This window comes from Emys orbicularis, chromosome 8, assembly GCF_028017835.1.
Source record: "Emys orbicularis isolate rEmyOrb1 chromosome 8, rEmyOrb1.hap1, whole genome shotgun sequence".
NCBI lineage: Eukaryota > Metazoa > Chordata > Testudines > Emydidae > Emys > Emys orbicularis.
In genome coordinates this window covers 37,539,011-37,563,882 of record NC_088690.1, presented here as the reverse complement: position 1 = coordinate 37,563,882, position 24,872 = coordinate 37,539,011, and the positions used below count along the sequence as shown (strand labels likewise).

Sequence of the window (24,872 nt, the reverse complement as noted above, 5' to 3'; positions counted from 1 at the left end):
CTCTGTTCGGCACCCGGGCTCTAGGACTCTATAGGGAATGGTGTCCCTAGCCTCTGTTCGCTAGAAGCTGGAAATGGACAGGGATGGATCACTTGATGATTACCTGTTCTGTTCATTCCCTCTGAGGCACCTGGCATTGGCCATTGTCAGAAGACAGGATACTGGGCTAGATAGACCTTTGGCCTGACCCAGTTCGGCCGTTCTTATGTTCTTATGTAGGGTGGGAGGGTCCCAGAGATTGAGCTGCAGCCCAAGCTTGAAAGCCTTCACTGCAATTAAACAGCCCCTTATCCTGAGCCCTGCAAGACCAAGTCAGCTGGGACAGGCCAGCCACAGGCTTCTTATTGCGGTGTAGACATATCCCAGAGCTCTGGGGAGCATTATATCTAGAATGCACTAAGTGGCTTGTATGGAAGGGAATGGTTCAATAATTACATTTTCCTCCATAGTCTTGCTGTCTTTGGTATGGCTAGCAATGTAAAGGTCACTACCCAGAAAACGGTCATTGCATCAGGGAAATTTGGTCCCAAATGGCTGGAATCTGATGAAATCAGCTTTTCTCAAGCGAATTTTGCCATTTTGGATAATATCCACAGCTCCAAATTTTCTGTTGGCATAGCTCCATTAACTTCCGTTGTGTTACACCAGCCAGGAGTCTGGCCCAACATGCCATTTCTGGATTTGGACCCTACCTCGGATGAAAATACAAAGAGTCAGGTGATTTGATTCCAGCTTCTTAAATTTGGGAGGAAGGGAGTAGATTTTGAGATTCTGCATCAAGACTTTCTTTAATTAAAGCCCCTGAAAAACCTATAGTAGTTCTCATGCCCTCCCCAGCCCTTTAATAACATGCATAAGAGAAAAATGGAGCAAATAAGCTCTTTAAAAACAAAACAAAGGGCAGCAACACAAGGGTTGGAAGATTTTAAAGAGTATTTAGAGTATCATCTCCATCCTTACATAAGAGAGGTGTTGTTGTTTTTTTGTTTGGTTGGTTTTTTGTGTGCTTCTCAGGAGTTGAAAACCCCTCCACATTCCCCCCCCCCCCCCGGCTTTACTGACTCAAGTTCAAGGTTTTTAGGGTATGTCTGCACTGCAATTAGACACCTGCAGCTGCCCCATGCCAGCTGACTCAGGCTTTCAGGACTCAGGATAAGGGGCTGTTTAATTGCAGTGTAGACATTCAGTCTCAGGCTGCAGCCTGAGTTCTGGGACCCTCCCACCTCAGATCCTAGAGCCTGGGCTGCAGCCTGAGCCCAAACATCTACACCACAATTAAACAACCCCTTAGCCTCAGCCTCATGAGCCCAAGTTAGCTGACATAAGCCAGTCACCGGTTTTTCATTGCAGTGTAGATATACCCTCAGTGACACAGATCTTAATTCCATCCATCATGAACTAGATAGGATTCTGCTCAGTGTCCATTCATGCAACTCCTTCACTTGCCAGTTATTTAGGGTGTTTCTTCTCCAAAGGCAGAGGCCACTGCCTGCTCAGTACATTTGCCATGCTTAAGAGCAAGAGAACACACCTGTAATGATCTAGGCATTGTGAAGCAAAGCCACTGATCTGGTCAGTTCTTAATGATTGCTGTACTGTAACAACACCTTCAAAGTGATTATGGATAATCAAATATTTCCATTATTTGTAAATGAACATTATTTACTTGATAGTCAAAAGCCAGCTATGTTAGGGTTGATTGAATCAGTTCTGGGGAATCAAATGTGCAATGAATCCATGTGCAAAAATGCCTTATAATTTTTTATTGACGCATGCATTCATATGTATATTTCCTCTTTTTAAAAAAAAAATCAAGTGGCTGAGATATCTTTAAAACTGTTAGGAAACATAACTACAACATTTATATTGTTTGCTCTTCTTTGGTCCAGTTCCTAGCTACCAATCCAGAATTAGGGCCTTATTCTGACACCCTTACAATACTCACATTGAGTAGTACTTTACTACAGTACTCCTGTCAGATATGCCTGATACACACCATTAAAAAGAATGTGTAGGAGCTTGGATGAACACTGAGCCAGTGATGGCAGGTTGCTAAGTGATACTGCACGTGGAACACTTTCACTCTATGATTACTGGAGTCTTCCCTCTTTAGTGTATCTAAGCAACCGTTGTATCTTATGATACAGTTAATCCCAATATTGAAGCGCTTGTTCATGTGAATAGTCCTAGTGGTTCTAAAGAAGACCTCTTTCAATGAGTATAGGTTGCAGCATTGAGTCCCAGGTACCCTAACCACCCCAGAGGTTGATGGGGTATCAACTGATGTTGGTTGTCATTTTGGAAATGGTATATTAACTCTTCTACCCCAGGGTGTTTAAAAATATGAGAACATTAATAATTAAAATGCAAATAATGTGTAGCTGCTAGAAACAAGATTTACACCAGTTTTTTTTAAATAGAGATCTACCGTATATACTTGTTCATAAGCCGAATTGTTTTAGTAAAAAAGGGAAGCACCAGAGAAGGGGGTCGGCTTATGAATGGATATAGAGAGGGAGAGGTGGGACACAGCCCCTCCCCCCAACAGAGAGAGCAAGGAGAGGCAGCACAGCCAGAAGGGAAGAGGCGGGGCCAGAGTCTCTCCGCTTCTGGCCACGCTGCTCTCCCCCAGCCTCCGAAGCAGCTGCAGCTCTGGGGCTGGCAGGCTGCAGCCACGCCACTCGGCCCAGCCCCCCAGAGCAGGCTGTGGCCACGCCACCGGAGCATGCTGCGGCCGTGCCACCCAGCCCAACCCGCTGGAACATGCTGCGGCCGCGCCACCCGGTCTGGCCCCCGGAGCAGGCTGCGGCCATCCTGCCCAGCCTGCCAGAGCAGCTCCAGCCAGGTCAGAGACATCCTCCCCTGGCCCTCCCCAGCTAAGGTGGAAAGGGATGGGATGGGGAGAGTGTGGGGGTCCTGGGCTGGGATGGGGTCATGTGGGGGGTGGTCACAGTGGTTACTCCCCTGACTCCCAGCTTCTCCCCCACCAAAAAAAATTTCCCCACCAGTTGCTGTCCCGGCCCATCAGGGTAAGCAGCTGGCGCGCCGGGACACTTTGTTTACTTAGGTTTACCTCCGTGCCTGCGGACGCTCGAGGTAAACAAACCATCTCGGCCCGCCAGCAGCTTATCCTGATGGCCCGGGTGCTGAAGTTTGCTGACCCCTGAATTATAGGGTCAGCTTATGAATGGGTTATAAAAATTTTCCATTTTTACTTATCCATCTTGGGGGGGTCGGCTTATAAACGAACCAGCTTATGATTGAGTATATGATATTTTAAAATTGCTGGGAAGCAAAGATTTTACTTATGAAAGAAAATAAATGTAGGTGTAAGACTGAGGCCTCAATTCTGCAAAGACTTGCTCACATGTAATTCACAGACTGTGAATTGTTACACTGACTTCAATTAAACTTTAAGGGGCATAAATCTTTGCAGCATTGTGATCTATAGTAGAATACTCACTTGCTCAGTCCCATTGCGTACCTTTGGAGTTCCTTTAGTCAATACTACAATGTCTAGGCTTCACAAGGCTTAGTTAACCATGGCCTTGGAACATTAACTCAGAGTGTCTTTGATAAAACTGTACGTATGCTTGTTTCATTGTAACTGTTGTTTTAACAAAGTTATTTTATTTAATTGGTTGTATTTCAGAGTAATACACAGAAATAATATTTCAGCATCAACACCATGTTCCCTTTTAAAATGAAGATGTTTGATGTATGACATTTTGTCCATGGCCAGCTAAATGTTTTAGTCAGTTTTCATCACTGCAAGCATAAAATATTAGAATATTTTAAGTGTATGAGTGATTTTTTCCCTCATGCTAACAAGAAATTATATAAAATTCAGATGACAAAAATATTTGTATATTTGTTTTTACAGTCTTTATACGGTGCTGCAGTTTCTACTACTCCAGAATTACCTCTCTTCTATACTCCTATTGATTTGGTAGACATCAGTGTAGAAGTGGCTGGACTGAAGTTTCCAAATCCCTTTGGTCTTGCCAGTGCAACTCCAACTACTAGTTCCCCAATGATTCGAAGAGCATTTGAAGCAGGATGGGGATTTGCTCTGACCAAAACATTCTCCCTCGATAAGGTAAGGAAATATTTTAAGGCGTATGTAATTTCATGGTATGTTCTAGTCATGATCTAAATGTTTTGAGAATATAAATAAGTATTAGATCCAGTCAGCTAAAAAGCTTTTAGGGTTCTATTAATATTCTACCTACTTTTCCACTATTACTACTCAGTTATTTGCTTCTGGTAGTACCCATTGAGAGCTAGGTGCTGTAGAGCAGTGCTTCTCAAAACCGGTTCGCCGCTTGTTCAGGGAAAGCCCCTGGCGGTCCGGGCCGGTTTGTTTACCTGCCCTGTCCGCAGGTTCGGCTGATCGTGGCTCCCACTGGCCGTGGTTCGCCGCTCCAGGCCAATGAGGGCTGCAGGAAGGCCGGCCAGCACATCCCTTGGCCCGCGCCGCTTCCCGCAGCTCCCATTGGCCTGGAGCAGCGAACCACGGCCAGTGGGAGCTGCGATCGGCCGAACCTGTGGACGGGGCAGGTAAACAAACCGGCCCGGACCGGCAGGGGCTTTCCCTGAACAAGCGGTGGACCGGCTTTGAGAAGCACTGCTGTAGAATCCAAACAAGGTACAGCCTTCATTCCAAAGCATTCCCAGTCTATAAGAGACAAAATGAACAGATAGACCAAGTATAGCAAGAGAGGGTTCTGATTGCTTAATAAAGGGGGAGGTTGGCCTCCTTTTGATAAAACAATGTTTGATAACGATTTGTTTCCATTTTGCTGATAATACATAGACTATCCCCATTTAACCCTTACCATTACTACCATTACTTACTATTACTAATCAGCTAGTTTCTTTTAGGAATCATAATGGAAATGGGTCTTCAGGCAGGATTTGAATTGAACAGCTCACAAAGACCTTTCCACATGTAAGGGCTATCAGGATGAAGTCAAAGAAATGATTGTGTGAGCAATGGATTTATGTATCTATGTAGCTGTTGGAATCACTAGGGGAGTTTAGGAATGGTAGCAATATAAGATAAGACAGAAATATAGGGACAAGCAGGGCTTTACTGAAGGCCTGGAATGCAAGGACAAGAAGCTTGAATACGAAGCAGTAGGAGAGCAGAAGCTAGTGTAAGACAAGGTCAGAGTAATGGCCAAGGAAATGATCTTAATGGCAGTATTTTGTACATATTAGGAGTGGTTACCATGTGTGTTAGGCCAAGAGAAGGAGGAGGTCGTAGCAATCAAGATGGGAAACTGAGGGACTGAGCAAGAATTTTAACTGTAAACACTGAAAGAAAAATACAAATCTTACAAATGTTTTGGAGGAAGAGGCAACACATTTTGGACATGGCTTGACTGTGTGGGGAAAGGAAGAGGGAGGAGTCAAATATGAACCCCAAGTTGCAGGTCTGAATAGTATGGAGCATGGTTGTGGTGTTGAAAAGCAACAGAGAATAGGATGGACTTGAAAAGAGCTTGGAGGAAAGATAAGGAGCTCAGCTTTGGCCATGTTAAGTTTCCTGTGGCAGTGAGAAGATGTCAGTGAGGCAGCTGAGATGCAGAATTGGATGGATGGGGACATATCAAGAGGAAAGAGTCAAATTTGTGAGGCATCTCTGTAGAGATGGTAGTTGAAGTCATATGAGTGAATGAGTTTATCCAGAGAGAGTGTAAAGGGAGAAGAGAAAGGGAGCAGTGAGAGTGTCCTACCATGCTTCAGTACAAAATATGTGTGGCCAAAATTTGATCTCAGTCATACAACCAGTATGAAGTAACTCCATAGAAGTCATTGCTACTTTGGATTTATACCTAAGTAATGGAAATCCAGAACTGGCCCATAGAGTACAGCACATGTAGAATTTTTTCTTATTGAAACATTTTAAGGGAAGAGGTTTAATTGAAGCATACCCTGTCATCAGTGTTTGCACAGAACTCCCTGTTAATTTCAGTTAATTCAGTGCCTAAGTTGATGGCAGGATCCAGCCAATACTGAGAATTGTTTATTAATCAGATACGCCTACAGCCATGTTACCTTGCACTGAGACTATATCAGATCTCATAAGTTAAGCAGGTGTGAGCTAGGTTAGTATTTGGGTAGGCTTCTTTGGAGGAACACACGTTACAGGAAGTAGTGTTGGCCTTTCACTGGCACTTTTGTCAGATTCAGTACTGAACCAGTGACTTATCATGGGGCTCCTGTAGTCGTTGTGCTGCTAGAGGTGAGGCTTTTGCTTGATGTCTTTCAGATCAGATGTTCAGTAAAACCAAGGTTCTGAAGTAGTCATTGAAGATCCCATGATATTATTTTAATATAAGAGAAAAGGAGGTTGAGCAAAGTGCCCTTGACTCATTCAAACTTGGATTATTAGAATCTGCCTAGGTAAATTTCCCTGGAAGTCTTAGTTTGATATAGTATTATTCATTTCTGGCCCTAAGCTCTGGAGTAGCATTGCTGTGTGCTATAGAACAATTGTCATGTCCCACCCAAGAGCTGGCTGAAGTGATTTTTATACCATTATATTTTTTACAATACCTCCCAGAGGTGTTGAGCCTTAATGTTTGTGATGTGCTTTGAGATACAGAGATGTTAGGTGCAAAAAGAAATGCAATTGTTTCTATTTATGTAAACAACAAAATGTTAATGCTGTTAAACTACTAAAATATTTCAAATAGGAAGACAAGTTCAACAGTTCTTATTTCAACAATGAGTAGTACACAGAGACTCAGTCTGTTTAACACTTGAACAAATAATCAGAGTTTAGTCTGGTCTAATATAGGTCAGTATAATGTACAATTGTCTTTGATCTGTTTGTTTAGTTAGCTTCTGATTACACTGATATAAATCCTGTGCAATGTTCAGAAGGGAGCTGGAGACTCTTGGCCTGTAGAACAAGTGTAAGTGGAGGTTATGTGTGGGCACAAGTAAAACTGTGTGTCAGTCTTCTACTCTGCATGGAGTAGAAGATTCAGACTTGGCTTTGTGCACCAATTTACTTACGCTCATACATGTTGGGTAATAGGGGGTTTGCTGGTGGGAGAGTGTTGGCATGTCCAAGAAGACATGAGCTTAAGCATTATCTTCAGAAAGCAAATGAAATCAGCTTTACCTGGCATTTACATACAATGCTCTGCACCTGCCCTATGCAAGCTCAACCCTCTAATGTTCATTTTTATATACAGTAAAGGTAAGTCAACACTGGAATAAAAAATCCGTGGCACAGCCACAGCCGGCCCTGCTCAATTGACTCAGGCTTGAGGGGCTCAGGCTGCAAGGCATCACATTTAGACATTCAGGTTCAGGCTGGAGCACAGACTCTGGGACCCTCCCGTCTTGCACAGTTCCACGGCTTGGGCTCCAGCCTGTAAAATTACGCCGCAATTTTACAGCCCCACAGCTGGAGCCTCATGAGCCTGAGTCAGCTGACCCAGGCCAGCCATGGGTGTTCAAGAGCCAAGCATAAAATAGCTTCTGGGGCTATGGAGAGTTCTGCAGCAGCAGAAATGGTTCCCTCTTGCAAAATCTATGTACCTCTTAGTAGTGACTATATAATGCAATTCCAGCATCATGTGGCTGCCAGTGACTTCCCCTGTATCAGAGATATAGTCTGTGTGCCAGCACCTGGGAATGACAATGGTGTCCTTTGGTACTTTATTAAAAATGGGTGAGGTGAGGCAGATTCCCAAGTTGACAACTGTCATGGAGTGCAATCAGAGAGAAGAGCAGGGTGACAGTGAGAGAGATGGAAAAAGAGTACAGTTGCATCTGAAGCCTTAGCCCCAGAAGGAGGGAAAAGGCAGGAGCCAAGATGAAGATTTGTGGCACTTGGAAGGCAAGGGCCTCAATTTACGTAAGCTTTACTTCCTCTGCAAGCAGCTCATCAACTCACCAGCATGGAGTGCTGCTTCCTTTTTTCCTTTTGGTTTGACGTTGTGCAGAAGGCCAGTATGTCTCTAGACAGGTTCACCAATAAATGTGGCCCTCCAAGCCTTGGGCAGCCCAGAAGAATGGGTGTAAATTTTTTTTGGCCAGAATTCCATTCTAGAACACCAGGGCAGCCACTCCTACAACCAGTGGGAGCCATCCAAGGTTTCTGTATCCCCTCTTACCCAAGGATTTTTGGACAGCAGATCTGCAGACATGGTGCCACAGATAACATAAGAACATAAGAACGGCCGTACTGGGTCAGACCAAAGGTCCATCTAGCCCAGTATCCTGTCTACCAACAGTGGCCAATGCCAGGTGCCCCAGAGGGAGTGAACCTAACAGGTAATGATCAAGTGATCTCTCTCCTGCCATCCATCTCCACCCTCTGACAAATAGAGTCTAGGGACACCATTCCTTACCCATCGTGGCTAATAGCCATTAATGGACTTAACCTCCATGAATTTATCCAGTTCTCTTTTAAACGCTGTTATAGTCCTAGCCTTCACAACCTCCTCAGGTAAAGAGTTCCACAAGTTGACTGTGTGCTGTGTGAAGAAGAACTTCCTTTTATTTGTTTTAAACCTGCTGCCTATGAATTTCATTTGGTGACCCCCTAGTTCTTGTATTATGGGAATAAGTAAATAACTTTTCCTTATCTACTTTCTCCACATGATGCGTCTGTTCCTCCAAACCCAGAGCTGCTCTTGCCTCTCCCCTGCAGTACCCCATGTGCCACAGAAAGCAGCAGCACTACTCCGTGTCATGTAGTATTAGGTCTCTCCCCAAACATTGCCCCACCCCCCGTACAGCAGAGCCATAGTAGTTCCACTGTGCCTAGGGCCTTCTGTTTGTGGTGTATAGGATTCAGTCCTATGTGCATCATGACATGTGTTCTTGTGCAGTATTGCATTATAATTGTAACATACAGACGATCTAATGTAAGTCATATCTGAAATTCTCTCAAAACATTTATGTGCTTAAATAGATGCTACGGTAAATATTTTAGAAGGTACATGTTATTACAGTGTAAAACAGGTGTTAATTATAAACTATTGGATTGTGATATATACATATATGTATATAAATGTGAAATTCATTGATGTTTACAAAATCAAAGTACAGTATATCTGTGAATATCTGTACTAATTAATATCAAGTATCTCTGATCTTTTAAAGAAACAGGGATCACTAATTCTAAAGCAGATTCTCACTGGGCAAGGAAAACAACAGAGAACAAATATGCCCCATCAATCACACTCTTCCTTGTCCAGCTATACTGAAAGAAGGACAGGAGACACTTGATATGGATTTAATCAGGCCTCAACTTTATTATTACATGTCTGGGACTGCTTAGCAGATAAAAGTGTACAGTGCAGGTAAACCCTGTTTATCTTGTAATTACCCTGGGGGGGGGGCTTCCACCAGCTCCCCCTCTTTTTTCCATCCAGGTCCCTCCAGCTAATCCATTGCCGGGACCTTACCATCCATCCCCCCTCATAGGAGGGGTAAGGTGGGCTATAAGAAACGGGGGAGTTCAACCATAGGAGCTCCAAACCCCACACCATTCCGTTCCTTTAACTAGCACCTCCTTTTTAAGTCCTTTACCTGGCTATTTATCTGGTCACTGGATGCCTTCCCTATGGAGTACCTGCACTGGACATCCGCCCCACACTTACCAAATAAGTTGCGACATATAGCCTACCACCTTTTGTGCTCACCATAATAGGTGTTCCCTAACACCCCCTGTGGGGAAGGCGAAAAACCCCCACTCCACCAAAGCCAATATGGTGGTGAGGGAAAAATTCCTTCCCAGCCCCCCTAAAAAGGAGCGACTAGCACAGTGCCCACAGCAGGTTCAAACCAGTAGTGCAAGTAAAACCCATGTCTTACCGGCACAGGGGGAGAAGGAGGGCACCAACTAAGGGGTGTACATGACCCTCCATGTGACTCTTCACCGCCCCGCCCCCAGCCGGGGGCCCCCACGCTCTTCCCGTCCCCTCTCTGCATCCATCCCATGTTACCCAGGGCGGGGGTGAGGGACTCTGTCCTCCTCCTGCTGCACTGAAGACAGGGCTGGGGGGGGTGAGACAGTGGGGGAAGGGGCAGTACAGCTGCCAGAGGATCTGCCAGCATTCTGCTCCTTTCCCTGCTGCCCCTCCCAATGGGGAAAGGAGCAGAACCCCCAGCCCTCTCCTCTGGCCGGGCTGTTGCTGTTTCTTTCTGGCCTATTTGTACTGCTGGTTCAAACTCACCTGATAATCACACCTCAAGGGGAGGGAGGGTGAGTGCTGCCTTGACTGCACTACTGTCTTCCTCCGGGAAGCCTGCACAACGCCCCCTCCTGCTTTCAGTATAGGGTGGTCATTCTCTTCTCTTCCTCCAAATTTCCTTCCCTCCCTAAGGTCTGGCTGAAATACTATTTTTGTCTTATTCAGAGCTTCAGTGCTTCAAAGTTACTATGTATAAATTCTGTTGGTAAAAAGTTAGAGGAAAAAGGTGGAGGGAAGAAGATAAAATAAAGTCCACATAAAGAATTCAGTTACTAATAAACCTATTTAAAATACATTTACCTATATTCATATACCAATCATTACTACTTTCAGAACCATTTCTGAAAAGCAGATAGCTACCTGCAATGGGAGAAATCTCTTAGCTTAATTAAAAAGAGTATCATCTGGTGATAATTCTTAATAAGTCTTGATATATTGGAGGGCTTTTTTTTCTATCTGGATATTGCACCATACATAGAAATGGAATTTCTCTTAAATCAAAATCTATAGTCAGAAAATTTATAGAAGACTATTCTTTAATTTTTTTTTAAAAATGAAAAGTTGAGACATCTACTGTTCTATCTAAATTAGAGTTCATTTTTAATATATTCTATTGAAGAGTTTGTATCAAAATTTGTAATTTTTTTAAACTATGGATTCAATTGTTGGGGTGGTTTCCTCACTTCACTGTATAACTAAAGGAGCAAGATTAAAAAACAGAAGTGGAATGGCAGAATGTTCGCTTTGATTTTTAGATGCTTCCTTCACTTGTAAAAATTTAATTCTGATTAATCAGAGACATCTGTCTTTACTCTGTTGTGACATGCATTGATTTGTGATGCTGTCACTTTCAATAACCTAGAAGCAGTTGCCTTTATTAGGAGTACCAGCAGAAATAAATGTGTAGACTAACTTCATTCTAAACCTCCAATATTTTTTCACTTTGTATGCTGCAGGTTGCATTGCCAGTTTTAAAAACAGACTAATGATTAAAAGTGAATTAAATTTCAACTAAAACATTATATTGCAAGAAAATTTTTACTCATCAATTTATATCTGTAGAATACATAGTAATAGATTCTACAATATATTTTCACAAACCATATCTAAATTAAGGATGTTGTATATTGTGCATTAATTTGACCCAAAAGTACTATATTTCTGCATGCTGTTATTACACACACTGATTCATGCTTCAGCTAGCTGAGTATGTGTACATTTGTACTCCATGTACCTCTCTTTATAATTATAGGTGGTAAAATTGTATTAGAGTGACATATTGTTTTCCATAACATTAGTATTTCACTGAAGTGAACCTGTGTTAAAAACATATATATATTTTTGAATGATATTACAACACAGTAATTTAGATTAAAGTAGTTATATGTATGGTGCCAAGCCAAAAAACTATTTAAGATGTATTAAAATGCAGAACCTTGACATTTGAAATTCTGATGTTCTTAATATGACAAAGGTTATTCTGTGGAGTTTTGCTATAATATGAAATATTAATATTTCACAATACAGTTTTGATGAAGTACAATTTACCTAGCTTGCATATGATAAAGAAATTAAATGCTTACCAAGGGAGTTCAGCGAGAATTAGAGCCCTGCCTGAACATCTGCTTGAAATTTTATTATCCTGTCCTACTGACAGCATCCCTCCCTCATTGTTTTTCTAGATTGACAGCTGAATATTGCATTGATTTCTACAGCAAATATGTTTAGGTGAACTATGTTTCCTTTTTTAGGAATTTAGAACATGCTTTTGATTTTCATCCTATAATTTTTTTATATGCTCTTGACATTTGTAGATGCCAGATTGAGGTCTAGTATGCTGTAGCGAAGATAGACCATTGACTTGCTGCGAAATGCCAGTTGATATCTCAGTAAACAGAAATATTACTATTCTTTATTGTGTGGCCTGTATGGGCTTTCTTTGGGGAGACAAATGATCAGATTGTTAATGTCAAATATAAAAAAGATGGTTTGGCTTTCTACTAAATAACATCAAGGACAACTTTTATTAACTACATTCTTGAACAAAAAACCCCCAGCATTTTACTGGATTTCTTAGCACACATAGCTTGCCTCTGACTTGAATTATTTATTGTTTTACAAATGCTCAAATGATTCTGAAAATATAAACTGTGAATTTGAGAAGAGTTGCAATGAGGAATATTGCATTCTATGGCCGACTGACTGATTTTTAGATTTAGATTTTTAAAGTATAGCAAAGATTAACAAATGAAGTAAAAATTATCCTGGGGACATAAAATAATATGCAATTATTATTAAACAACTCACTGTGTCTAAAAGATTCTATTTAACTTGTATATTTAAATAGAGAAATGTTACTCAGTTACAAAGAGAAGACGTTCATGCTGAAAATCTGAGCAAAAGGCAGGAAAAAATGTCTTTCGCATAATCTTTCAGTAGCTCATTTCCCTGGTAGGATCAGTTTAAGGGCCAAATTCGCTGCTGTGCCTGGCAGAGTTTACAGTAACATAGAGGCTTGCTTTTTAAGGCATGTTAGATGCTGTTCTCAACTCTGACAACTTTAACTGCCCCAAAGATCATAGTGCCAGCTGAGGAATGCCAGAGTGCTCTGCATTCTGGCTAGTGCCACACCCTCTCCCCCCTACCCCTCTTACACCAGGGGTTGCTGGGGCATGGCATAAAGGCCAGCTATGTCACTTCTAGGCCCATTGGGATGTAAGAGGATGTAGCCTATCTCTTGCATACCTGTAGCAGCACAATGGAAGTAGAGGGACCAGGGAATCTATCTGTGAATATTTAGTGTATTGGGTATTTAAAAAGGAGGAGGACCTAAATTCATCCCTGGTGTAACTCCACTGAAGTCTTCCTCCTACTGAGGTGTAAGTATTGATCCTACTCCTTGAAGTCAATGGAAGGGGGGTGACTAGAGCCCCATGTTTTTAAGGATAATTTTTACCATTAATGAGTCAGATTATATTGTCTACCATTTTGAAGCGATGAAGATAGTAGAATATGTTTGTAAAAAATCAGAATTCAGAAGTCCTTTAAAGAAAAGAAAAATCCCCATTTGTAGAATGGATTTCTCATGGTGGCATTTACAGTTTTATGAACCCAAATAGCCACATCCTGGTGATTTTGAAATATTTTGCAACTGCTGGACAATGGGATGCACACAGCACAAAACCCACAGAGAGGAACTCTGCTATTCCCATAGGAAGATGCACAACTCCATGACAACTCTGCAATGAAACACAAAGTGGGATGTGGCATGTCAGGGTTGAGGTCAGTGAATCTGCACACATCATAGCTCCACAAGGTCAGATTCCTACAAGGAGTGGGATGCCAGGCTGCGTACCCTATTTACCTTCTCTCTCCCCCCCCCAACCCACTGAACCTGAAGTAGCAGCCTAAGCCAGTATGCTGGTTACTGTAAATTGGGACTGAAGATTCAGTCCCTCAGCCCTGTGCATTTTGAGCACATTTTTCTTTTTCCCAAGTTTTGACTCAAAAAGCCCAAATGCCTGGCATGAAGAGGACCTCCTCAAGGCTGCAAGCAAAACTGACTATCAGTGGCAAGTTGTGTATATTTTTAAAAGTAGTGAACAGTTTCCTGGATTATTTAGTTTTGAATAATGCTTTTTAGGTTATGTATTTTCTTTCATTTAATCAGTGGTTAAGGCCAATGGGCCAAATTCAACAGACAGACTTTTATTCACTCACACAAAGTCTAAATTTGGCCCTTAAACTTTAATCTTGAAAGCCTTTGGCAGCTTATAAATCATACTACATTCTAATAGAAGAGTTCATACATTTGAATGAGACTGATTCTGCTCTCACTTACACTGGTGTAAATCAAGAGCTATTCTAGTGAAGTCCATGGAAGTACATCTCTGTAAAACCATTGTTATGAGAATCTAGTATTGAATGTTCTGCTAAACACATCATCAATGCATAGGGTCCAATCCTGCCAGATACCTACACTAAATACTCCCAATGACTTCAGTAGGAGTTTCATGTGAGTAACAATGCTGCAATCTGTCCTACATAATATATGACATGCCCGAAATGGAAAATGTTCAATAAAGATGCAATTTAATAAGTTAGTAGCATTAGCAACACAAGTAAATCTTTACAATTAGCTAAATCTTGGTTAAAAGTCCCAAGCATTTCCCCACAACTTCCTTTTTTACAAATCATCTCAAACTAAACAAGCTGGATATTCTTGGATTACCTATGTAGAAAATAACTGATTCTTCCTAAAGTGTATGCCAAGTTTTTTTTTCTAAAATGGTTACAGTGGGTCTGATTTACTGAAGTCCTGAGCACCTGCAGCTCCTGTTGACTTAATTTGGAGTGCTCAGTGCTTCTGAATATTAGGACCAGTTAAGGTGATCAGATAGCAAGTGGGAAAAATAAGGACACTTTTTTTTCAGGGGAAGGGGGAATGGGGTGGGGGGAGGAGCGGCAGGTATAGTTGCCTATATAAGACAAAGCCCCTAATATCAGGATGTCTGGTCACCCTAAGCCCAGTATCTTGAAAAACACAAATGTCTAACTTATTAAATTTTGCAGATCACAGTTGATCAGCTACAGTAAATTCATATCCTATAGGGAGACTTACAGCAATCTTGACAAAACCTGAAATAATATTCTATAACAAGGGATTTCAGTTAAAAATACGGGATCTACATATGGTAGAAATTAACAGGGCTTATTTCTGAAATTTAGATTTTTTTTTATTTAAATTTTCTTAGTTCAACATTTTGTTGAACTATTTTTTGTTTGTCTATATTGACATGTAGAGTTTTTCATATCACAACTCATTTAAGCTTTTGCTTTTGGAGTAACCATTCTGCCTTTTATCAGAACCCTTGAGGTCTGTAGTTTTAGCCAGGATTTATATGGCCGATTACAAGATATGGAAGTTTTCCCCAAACTTTTTTTAAATCAAGTACCCTAAACAAACTTTTTCACCAGTTTAGGGTACTTTTTCCATCATTTTTACACATCCACATTTTCATGTCCATATCAAGTCATCTATCCTGCAAATGCTTATGCACTTGCTTAACTTTAGACAAGAAATTAGAAATTAGAAATTTTTAGACAAATGAGTAGTTCCATTGACTTAAAGTTAAGCAATTGTATAAGTGTTTGCATGGCTAGGGACTAACATTTTATTTTTACTTTGTATCATTTTAGCACTAAACTTAATTTTAAAATGATTTGTAATGTAAAAAGTATTGGTATCCTTTTGGTTGAATTATTTTTCTTTCCAGCCATATTTTTTTCTTCCCTCTTTTCTGGTCTGTTGCTTCCCTTCTCTTCTGGTCTTGTCTGTTGCTTCTGTTTGTTAACAATGTTTAACCCCCTACATCTTTACTCTCTCTGCTGACCACAGAAAAGAAGGAAAAATAATTAAGTGACTCATGTGACAAAGGAGATGGCCTAGATGTTGCTGTTAGCCATAGTCTCTTCTGCAAACTCAACTACCCAAGTTTTCCTTGTTTCATCCAGCCACTTTCAGACTACCATACCCATGGGCAGTCTGAGAACTTCCTTGCCCATCCCATCAGGTGTGTTATGGAGAGAAAACATGTGCCCCCTAATTGAATGCACAATACATTCCACACAATGGAGCAGATCATGTCTGTTGAAATATTGTGCCAGTTTAAACTGTGATTTTAAACTGATTTATTCACAGTGGTTCAAAACCCTGTGTAGGTACACTTAACTCAAAGTAAACCTGGTGTAAATTGATTCAGTTTGCACTGGTAAATTTACAGGCATAAGCTAAACTGATGTAACTAGTTTTAAAATGATATGTGTATCCACACAGTGGTTTGCAGTGATTTAACTAAATCAGTTTTCACACCGATTTTATTGAAGTCAGTGCAGTTTCTGTGTGTAGACTAGATGCTTTTCTGCAAATTTATGTCATCCTCTTAACTCTTGAGTAATTTCCCAAATAAATTAGGCTAAACCAAATTAAGGCCACTTTAATTCTGAATGAGTGTGTCCATGTAGGGGTTTAATGCTGTTTAACTAATTCACTTTTAATTCATATCTTTAGCTAATTTGGATTAATTTTCCTGAATGTCCTCATGGAGACAAGCTTGCACTGACTTCAATAACATCAGTGTGAAAACTGATTTAGTTCAAGTCAGTGAAATCATATCAGTGTAAAAGCAGTGTAAGACATAGGAAAATTAAGCCCTTGCTCTTCTACATTCTTTGCTGGCACACCTGATACTGACATTGGTGGTTTTACTCCGGAGGTTGTCATTAGTGGGAGAGCAAAATGAAGTCCCATATTTTTTTAAAGACCTGAAGCACTGCATATGTTAAAATAACTATAGCTAAAGTAATGTATTGTGTTAGTTCATTCTAAACAACACTTCCCACCAATTTTCACTTCTGATTTGCAACTTTCATTATTTTTTATCAAAATATTAATATAATGTGGTCATGGATTCTGGAGTCTGTCACACAGTCAATGTGTGTGGGATTTGCGTGTGTAAATCCCACTGTTAATGGTAACAGGAGATAAATATGTACATCCCTTACACCAGGTTCAGAGCACTCATCCAAAATACTACAGTCATAGCAAAATACAATTTATAATCCATAGAAGAAGGAAAAAAACAATCTTAATGTTGCCTTAGCATGTGCATTTTAATTGTGTTTAATTACACTATCACGTAAAATTTCTCAAATGATACAATATAAGGACATACAACCTTAGACACACCTTGTCATTTTTGTTCCATTTACATCCATTTTACTTATACTGATATCATTGTGTTATGCCCCAGTATATATCTATTGTCTCACTTTTTATATCACAAAGGTAATCTAACTACAAAGTACAGACTTGAAATTCAGAGTATAAATATAAACATAAGTAAACATAAACATAAAACAGTAGCCACAAAACTAACTTAGCTATATATTTAGATACCATCTACCAGGAAATTTTCACTGTAACTCTATATTGTATACTTAATATGTAGTAAATACATTTTACTCTGTATTTTTTCTATAAATTACTGCCAATGCCTCTGTTTGTCTGGCGTCTGTTATAATTTAATGCACTATAAAGGGTTTTACATGAAATTGTCACACTAAAACATGCTATAAGTAAAAAAGACATAATAATGTTTCCCTAGTTTCTTATTTCAGCAGGTAGCCTTCTAGTACTAAAAAATTCAAGCTGGTAAACAGTTCAATAAATGGACAAGCTACATATTGATTTTTTCTCTAGTTATGTAATATTATTCACTTCTTTTTGTCCAGAACTCTGTTGTACAGGGGTTTGAGAGTGCTAGAAACATGGTGGTGGTTGTGTATTGGAATGTGCAGAGTAGGGAAGGCTGTCACAGCAGTCAATAAGATCTGAGAGGTGTTGACTAATTGCCTGCTAATTACACAGTAAATTGTCTAATTAAGCTGATGGTTAATTAGGGTACGCTTGCACAGCAGTCTTGTGGAATTTTTGTCTGATGTCTGGGAAGCAGCTTGTGTAATTGGCAAACTGGTAAGGACTGGCAGAGAACATGACTAGAAAGCACACTGCCAGTAGATGACAGAATAAGGATGCATTTGAACAAGGGTTGTCAACAAGAGTTGTCATGTGAACACTGAGGATTTTGTTAGCCTTCTACAGCTTTATGGCAGTGGACAAATTAAGAAATGTATCTAAAAGCTCTGGAAGCTCTGAATAAAATAAGGCTTAAGTTTTTAATTTTAAGAAATGTTAGTGTTTTGCTGTTTTCATGTTTTATCCGGCATACGAGTTTATATATAAAAATGTCCAGTGTGCACTTTTATTGGACTTTCCTTAAAACAATGTTTAAGAATCAAAATAGATGCAAAAATATACCGCAATTACACTGTTACACAAGTGTATTCACATTGTGTGAAATGTATTATAATAAAATGTTGTGGGGGGTCAACCACTAGAGTAAAGCTAAATAATTTAAATAGACATTTGAACATTGTTATTGCACTGTTATAATATGAATATGTCTTACTACTGTTTTTTACAAAATGATGTGATTCTCAAGCTTATCGTTCATGTGTATGAGCTATGCATAAATATAGTATGGTTACTGAAACAGTCCAGATTCCATCCTAACAGCCTTCTGTTGAGATTTTAGTATTATGGATACACAATATTCTTTATTTTAGAAAAAACTCGTTTTCAAAATTCTAGTTAAAGTGCTATGGCAAACCTGCCTGATTTTGCTTATACAGTGCTTTATTAGGGCTGATCCAAAGCCCATGGAAATTAATAGGAAACTTCTTCAGGGCTGAAACATACATGCTGAGTTGAGGCCCCCAATTCAGAAAATCATTTAAGCCCATGTTTTATTTTAAGCCTGTGAGTCCCAATAAAATAAATGGGCGTACTGACATACTTAAAGTTAAGCACATGCTTAAGTGCTTTGCTAAATCAGGGCTTTGGCATCATGCAAGATTGAGCCCTAATGCAGTGCACCGATTTAATTTAGTCTTATGTATTAGCAAAAAATAAACAAACAAAACCCTTCAAAAGCATCATGGGACTGAATGCAGAAAACCCAAACATTCTAAATTAAATTTAAAAAAGATATATAATTTCTTCAGAATAATTATTTGTATTTAGTAAAATTTAGCATGCCTGGTAATTGCTTCATAGTCACAGCTATGCAATATGATCTTGAGGGTCCTCATCTATTCATTTTTGCATATACACAGTATATAATAATTCATACGAATAATTCCCCTTTCTGGAGGAGTGGAGTAGTTTATCTTCACTACGTATCATAGAGTAATAGAATAAATTCAGAAATTAACATGGCTGGTGAGACTATTGAATTTTCTTCAGTCAAAACTATGAGTTATATGTTACCTATCACCTGGCAAAACAGGTGGTAACCAGGTAATAAAGTGTAATAATCAGGCTGGAGAAGACCCTAACATTTTTATTGTAAGGGATTGTGTCACTGGAACTCCTTCCATTCTGTGACTGTTACTTCTCTCTCCCTGAATATGCACAGCTAGTGCTGTGGCTCTGTATTGCAAGCTTCCCTTGCAAAACTGTGGAATACTGTATACTTTTTTCCTTGGAAAAATATTTGAGCAAACTCATAGAATAATGGCAGAATTCCCATAAAGCCATCCATCCATCCTCAGGGCTCTACACAGCTATTTCATGAGGTCAGCAACTCATTTCCTTTGAGGAGATGACACATGTAGTTTTCCTCTTTTGTCAATATTTGCACAATAGAGGATGACAGTTGAATTAGATTCTGATTCTTTGCATAAAATCAAAGAGAGGATCAATTCTTTGATAAATCCGAAGGGTCCTGATAAGGGCACACCAGTAGGCAATAAAAGTTGATGACTCCTTTAAAACAAAAAGCCTTTAAAATATTATATATTTTATTTCTTCTCAAAATTGTGAACTGTATATTTTAAACAATACTTAGTGTAGTGCATGTTGAGGACTGGTTTCAAGACATGGTTCATTGGCAAATCCAAAATATAAATTTAATTCTGGGTTGAACTGAAAATTATATTTTTGAATGTTTGTCAAATTATTATTTTGGATTGAACGAAACATTTCATTTGAGCCAAACAAACAAAATGTTTCATTTAAACTTTGAGCAATTATTTTTATATTTTTTTAAAAAATAAAAGGAAATTTCCAAACAAAAAGTTGTTTCAAATTGAAAAATCAAAATGTTTTGTTTTGAAAATGTCAAAACAAACACTTTCATTTTGGGGGGATTTTTTGTAAGTTTTTTTTTCCCCCACAACCAAAACAATTAAGCAAAATCAACATGAATTCATAACATTTTTCAGTGTATTTGAATATGAATCCCCTCTCTGCCCAAAATCTTCACTCATTTCTACTGGTTTCTTTACTGTTTGAGAAGCCCTTCACCTTGGAAGGTCTGTTAATAGTGGTAAGTCAAATTTTATCCCATCCCCAGTTTCAAATGCATTTTTCCTTATTTTGTCACGGGAAGTGTTCCTTCATGTGTATAAGAAACTGGTTTTTAAATCTTTGATAGTAGAATGCCGGAGCTCACTCTGCCAGTTTGCCATCAGACTACAGAAACTGAAAGCACACATTGCAATCATCATATTTACTTTCTTTTTCTCTAGTGTGGCACCAAATGGAGGTGTTGCTCATGCATTTCACTTTCTGAAGCCAGAATAAGTGTTCAGAGGATAATTGTTCCTTTTTTGCATCTTTCAAAAGGAACTTTTGGCATATTCTAAAATGAACCATGGTTTAATAATTCATGGGAAGACTGAGAAAGATGAAGCTGGTAATTCATGTAATATAGTTAATGTATTATTTTTCATTCTAAAATACAAAACCCAACTGCAACATCAGTGTCTTGGAATAACAACAAAAAGTTATTTTGTAGCTGAATTGCTGCTCCTACAAAGTGAGAAGTAACTCCTAATTTCTCTAGAAACCATTGCTAAAATTATTCATATTTTTACAAGCAGTTATAAAGTGCTCATAATTATATTGTCTATGCACTTAAGTTGTTTAGATTGAAAGCAAAAACATTTCCCAAGTACCAATTAACAAATTTTCCCTCAGTGCAAAGCGCTTCACCTGTCCCCTTTCTTAACTATACCTCATCTTAAAATATCATAGAGAAATTCATGTCAGCAAACTGGCGTTCTCAGATGTGTATTGGGTAACTGCTTCTTCTCTTTGGGTGTGCCCTGTTGTGGGGTTCTGTAGGGTTCCATCTTGTCACCCCTCTTAAGGAATGTATGTGGGTATTAGAAGGAATAAGTAAAGAGACATGGGTTGAAATGTGTTCAGTGTGCCAAAACTCATCTTCATACCTCTCAGCTGATTCAGCTGGAACAGTCCTTGCATTATTCAGTGTTTGGGGAAGACACAGGCATAGAAGACAGCAAGCTGGGTGAAATGCCAATCCCAACATGACAGAGGTGATGCTGGTTAGTTGAGAGAAACATCTAGAGGATATATCAGGAGAAATATCAGCCCCTTTGACTGAGGGTGTGTGTCAACCAGTTGTGAATGAGGTTCACAATCTAGGGATGTGATTAGACTCCCCGCTGCTGTTAGAAGATCAGGCAGCAGCCTCAGCTAGGATGGATTTTTCAGCTTCTCACAGCCAGAAGACTGCATCTATTTCGTTTGGATGCAGACCTGACAACAGTCCTCTATACATTTGTTATTTCAAGATTAGACTACTAATGGGGGTGACTTCTTAAATCTATCCAGGAACTGCAGCTGGTGCAGAATCTGGTGGCCTACTTATTAAGTAGTGTGTCAGTTTGTGAGCATATTGAAGCAGTGTTCTCTGATCTGCATTGGCCTCCTACTGGTTTCCAGGTTGATTTTGTGGTTTTATTCTAGTTGTACCTAGAAAGCCCTAAATAGCCTGCTTATCTAAGAGATCATCTTTCTCCTTTCTACCACAGTTGTGGTCAGTGGATGCACAGTGCTAAAGTTCCACTGGTGCAAAAGAGAAGGGAGATGCTGGGGGGAATTTACCAGATGGCCCCAGATCTTTAGAGCTCTTATACCTTCACTTTGGTCCATAACGACCTGAGTATGTTAACCTTCAGAACATGCTGCAAGGTTCATCTTTTGTCCTTATTTCTCATGGGGTTTGGAAAAAGGTGAAGTTGGGATTCTGGTGGGGGTTTTGCTGATAGGATTTATTATTATATTTAGTTGCTGCAAGGGGTAGTGCTTTTGGTAGTCAATTGATGACTCTATTATGTATGAATTGTACTTTTAAGAGTGTCATTGGTGCCCAGAATCTGAAATGGGCATTCTTGTATGCAGTTAATACAAATCTCAATAAAAAAAATTCTTTTCTCTGATTCTCATGGCATATTTTAACTGTGATGAACTGTTCTACATTCATAGATCTCTCACTGATGTCCACAGGAGTTCTGGACATCAGGGAGAGCAGAATATTGGAGTCCACATCTGAATTTTCTACATGCATTTCATATTTCATAAAGGATATAAATATTACATTACTTATTCCCAGGGGGGAAATGCATGTACCCGGAGCTAAGATTAAACAAATCTATCAATTATTTCAACCAAAATATCTTTTAGAATTTTATTGATTTCTCAGGAAAAACAAGGACTGAAATAATTTAGTCTAACCCAAGTTATCGGTCTGAACATAGAGGTAACTGAGTGGAATTTAATGGAGGTCACACTAGGTGATCTAGATTGTCTCCTGGTCCCTTCTGGCCATAAATTCTATGAAACTATAAAGCAACTATAACCTGCAAATTCCAAGTAAAGCTTAACTTTAAAAATCCCTAAACAATTACAGTCATGCAAATACAAAGATATGTTTACACAAGCACCCTTAACTCTGCCCTTGTAACATCAATAACTTTTCATTCAATTTTATAACTGTTTTCCTAGTCACAAGTTTTCAATACTCAAAGTGATGCTCTGTCATCATGGTAAAATTTGTTCTTTCTATAGAGGTGTCGTGATCTCTGCCAAGGAGATTTGTGTATATACTCCAGCTCTGAGTCTTATGACTTGTACATGGAGACTTTGGGACCAGAGGTAATGACTGCCCTCAATATGTTTTTTGTTTGTAAAAATACATCTTTTTCTTGGGCTATGTCTGGCTATGATGAAGGCTGGAGTCTACGCAACCACTCTGATTTAAGAATACGATATTCAATAGAGCTGGTTAGGAATCTTTTGGCAGAACATTTTTTTCACTTGGAAATGCTGATTTGTCAAAACCAAAAGTGTTGGTGGGAAAGGAGTAGTTTTGATCAATTTCCCATTTCAGTATTTTTTCAAAGAAAATTTCAAAATAGTTGTTCTGAAATTTTCTAAATGAAAAGTTCTGGGTTTTTTTCTAGTTTGAAGCAGTTTATCGTTCTGAGATTTAAATTAATTATTGGTTATGGTCACAGGGTAGATTAATTTGTGTGTAAGGTTATGAATGGAGTTTATGAACGTTCAAGATGGCAGCGCTAAAGGAAAAAGTTACGTTGTTTACCTGACTGTAGCTGGTTATCTGTATGCTGTTAAATGTGTCATGAGTTCTCCAAAATGAACTTTGGAATTTCCAGACTAACCTTTGAATATATTAATAACATAGCTTTCTCTTGGAGATGTTTTTGGTTGAGAAAGTAATAGATTATTTCTCTAATCCAACAAACAAAGTTCGTCCCTTGGAATTTCCTTAGGTGTCTAATAATGTTGAAGAATTGCCCGATAGCAGCAGTCACTTTTCAGGCTATGTGCAGACTATATCTGCCCTTGGAATCCATACATGGGATGGACCTCCTTTATTATCAGACAATCTCTACAAGTGGCTTTGCTCCCTCCTATTCTAGACCCCTTATCCCCAATATGGCTCTCTCTTTCAGTTCTTCCTGGTCTGAACATACCTGATTAATTTACCCACTCAATCTGATTTTTGCTTGTAATTTCTTCCATAGTGGCCATACTCATCTTGGTCATGCAGATTTCATATAATGTGTATTGGGTCACACACACTTTGCAAAGCAACCATCATAGGTCATGTGTATTTATGCAGCATATATTGGATTGCTGTATATTTATAATGCATACTTTCAACTGCTTCATGTGCATAACATATGGAGACTTTACTATACATGGGAAAAGTGTTCACAAGTGGTCTAGCCAGTGTTTTCAGATGTTAACATTAGAGATCATGCATAGATAATGCAACTTAATAATATGACTTCAAATGTATTACTCACATTCAGTATTCATGTTTACTGTGAAATGTCTTTATATATTTAACTGGTCATAGACAAAAATATCAAGTACAACAAAGAAGCACATTTCTTAGAAGTGCTAAAATGAAAGTTGTTGATTTTAAGATGTTTTGTCCTAGATGGGTGATTGGGGGGATGGGAAGAGACCAAACCAGCATTTTTAGCCAATCCATGCTTGCATTCATGCATCTCTTCTGACTGGAGCTTTCCCCTTTGGTGCCATTAGCATTTTCATTTCGAAAAATGACAGTCTGCAGTGGAAGCAGTAAAAATGTTCAACCTGTGGTTTAAATTATTGATTTTTTTGAATATTGAAGCTGTATTTCAAATGGATTGTGCAAGAGTTACTCTGGTTGGGGGGTTTCAGAGGTAATTTGATATACAAATGCCTGTGTATTTCAAAGACATTTCAGTCTTTTGAGTTTCTTCAGATGATCAGATGATAAAATATTTTATTGTCTTCTGAATCACACAAGCAATAGATACAAGTGCTGCTTGAGGTTAGCACATTGACTCGCATATAAAACTCCTGGTGATTTATTATGTGTACTCAATGTCCAATCAACTGACAAAAAATAGCTCATTTATTTTTAATGTGGTAACTTATCTTCGCTTAAAAAAGAAAGCAAGTCTTGATATGCTAGGATTGATGATTTAGAACAGAAAAATGCTCTGTTATCCATATAGTTGGTTAAATATTCAAAGTGATATCTAACAAGGAGAAGATGAGTTTATGGAATAGATTCTGGTGGTGGTGGTTTTTTTTGTTTTTTTTTAATGCAGATGTGCATGTGTACTCTCAAACAATTTATGTTATATTAACATGGAGTAGAATGGCAGCAGAGAGATATAAAAGTCCTTTTT

At 39.1% G+C, this 24,872-nt stretch overlaps 1 protein-coding gene across 1 annotated transcript in view; it reads left to right on the top strand.

The window, feature by feature from the left end:
• Window positions 1-24,872, top strand: part of DPYD (dihydropyrimidine dehydrogenase) — a 564,598-nt gene that overhangs the window by 324,637 nt on the left and 215,089 nt on the right. The window contains exon 13 of the mRNA XM_065409369.1: window positions 3,884-4,099. Coding sequence (XP_065265441.1) covers window positions 3,884-4,099 — 216 coding nt within the window. The remainder of the gene's footprint in view (window positions 1-3,883; window positions 4,100-24,872) is intronic.